This window comes from Bubalus kerabau, chromosome 15 (assembly GCF_029407905.1).
Source record: "Bubalus kerabau isolate K-KA32 ecotype Philippines breed swamp buffalo chromosome 15, PCC_UOA_SB_1v2, whole genome shotgun sequence".
Lineage (NCBI taxonomy): Eukaryota > Metazoa > Chordata > Mammalia > Artiodactyla > Bovidae > Bubalus > Bubalus kerabau.
Window position 1 is genome coordinate 83,158,882 of NC_073638.1, and position 2,256 is coordinate 83,161,137.

The 2,256-nt window shown below is 40.6% G+C and overlaps 1 protein-coding gene across 1 annotated transcript; it reads right to left on the reverse strand.

Moving 5' to 3' along the window:
- Positions 1 to 948: 948 nt before the first annotated feature.
- Positions 949 to 1,964, reverse strand: LOC129628599 (olfactory receptor 5B12-like). Its single transcript, XM_055548049.1, has one exon. It carries the CDS (start codon positions 1,960 to 1,962, stop codon positions 949 to 951), a length of 1,014 nt encoding a protein of 337 aa, XP_055404024.1. The 5' UTR covers positions 1,963 to 1,964.
- Positions 1,965 to 2,256: the final 292 nt, after the last annotated feature.

The window sequence follows — 2,256 nt, forward strand, 5'->3', positions numbered from 1 at the left end:
TTGTCATGCATGATGTTAAGTCTTCAAATTGCCTTAAAAGGTATCTTTATAAGTGTTATCATAACCCCAAATGATTCATAGTGTTATAATATGCCAAAACTTAAAAGCCAGGATAGGCTATTCTTGGAGATTGGCAAGGACCAATCAGGTCAACCTCTAATTTGAGCCCAAATGCCAATCTATAATTTGGTGGCCTGAATGCCTACATGAAGGAGGGAGCATTAAAGGAGTATAAGGTTGACCATCTGAAGATAGATTGAAGCCTTACTTTAAAATTAAGTGCTATTTTTTTTTCAGTGAATTCAAATATGCCATTATTCTTATTTCTCTTACTATGGTCTGATATTTTTAAATTGTCATATGATGATGCAACTTCTGCATAATGAGTTGATAAAGACAAGAATTGAGCTAATTAAAGATGACCATATAATGATGTTGATTATCACTGAAACAAGAACAGAAACAAACAAAAATTAAGCAATAAACCTATACCCAGACTATTTGACACCAAGTTTACATTTAAGAATGAATTATCAGATATCATAATCACTGCTTTAAATTATACTATGAAAATAGACTAATCCCATTCATCTTTGAACTCATTTTTCTGTCACTCATGGATGTGTGAGTTACCCTGGATTGCTTAAATGATGTTTCTTTGGGCATGTATTTAAATATACATTGAATAAAGTGAGACTGGGGATGATCATGAGAAATAATGAAATGTAACTAAGAAGAAACTATGAACTGAGACGTCTGGGTTCAAGGCTGATACTCCTAAGCTATTATTCCTGAGATACCATACTTTCAAGCCATTTGTGTCATAGACTTGGTTAAGAACTCGAGAAAGTACATCAAAAATGTGCATAATGTTGGCCTATACTTCCCTATATATACTATAACTTGATCTGACCTGTATGAAACCACCTTATTGTTGTATCTATATAATTAAGATATGAATCTTATAGAAGACGTTGCTTTCCGCACAGCCTGTTTTAAGGCGCTCTTGACCTCTTTGTTCCTCAGACTATAGATCAGCGGATTCAGCATGGGGACAATTATGGCGTAGAACACAGAAGCCATCTTGTCTGTGCTCATGGAATGGCGGGAGCCTGGCTGTAGGTACATGAAGGCGCCTGTCCCATAGAAGATGGAGATGGAAGTGAGGTGGGATGCACAGGTGGAAAAGGCCTTCTGATGTCCTTCAGATGAGCGCACCCTCAGAATGGTGACAAAGATAAACAGGTAAGAGATCAAGATGATCAGGACAGAAGAGATGATATTAAAGCTTGCCAAAATGAAAAACACAATCTCACTTCTGTTGTTATCTGAGCATGAGAGAGCCAGGAGAGGAGTAGCATCACAGAAAAAGTGATCAATCACGTTGGATCTGCAGAAAGAGAGACTGAATATGTTCCAAGTGTGCACAGAGGCCTCCAGAAAACTAAGAACATAGGACCCTACGACCATCGAGGCACACACCCTTGGTGTCATGATGTTGGTGTAATGGAGTGGCTTGCACACTGCTGCATGACGGTCATAGGCCATTGAGGCCAAGAGAAAAGTTTCCATAAGGAGAAAGACAGCAAAGAAGAAAAACTGAGCAGCACAAGCATGGTAGGAAATTACCTTGTCTCCCATGAGGAATCCAGCCATCACTCTGGGAGTGACGGCTGTGGAGTAACCAAAGTCCATCAGGGAGAGGTGGCTGAGGAAGACGTACATGGGAGTGTGGAGACGAGAGTCCAGCAGGATCAGCGTGATCACCCCCAGGTTCCCAACCAGAGTGAGGAGGTAGATGAGCGTGAACACTAGAAAGAGTGGGATCTGCAGTTGTGGGTCATCAGTTATCCCAGCGAGAATGAACTCAGTCACCAGGAGTGGGATCTGCAGTTGTGGGTCATCAGTTATCCCGGCGAGAATGAACTCAGTCACCTCTGTACTGTTCTTCTTTGGGGTCATTTGTACGTTATGTGAGTGTCCTATAGCAATTAAAAATAAATAAATAAATAAACTGTTAAGTAACTGAATTAGAACTATCGTGGTGTCCAGTGTATGGATTGTGGACTTGTACCATAAAGAAAGCCGAGTGCCAAAGAATTGATGCTTTTGAACTATGGTGTTGGACAGGACTCTTGAGCATCCCTTGGGCTGCAAGGAGATCCAACCAATCCATCCAAAAGGAAATCAGTCCTGAATATTCATTGGAAGGACTGATGCTGAAACTGAAGCTCCAATACTTTGGCCACCTGATGG

What these genes read in the sequence shown, in the direction of transcription:
- LOC129628599 (XM_055548049.1), bottom strand. Translation starts at nt 1,962, where the DNA reads ATGACCCCAAAGAAGAACAGTACAGAGGTGACTGAGTTCATTCTCGCC.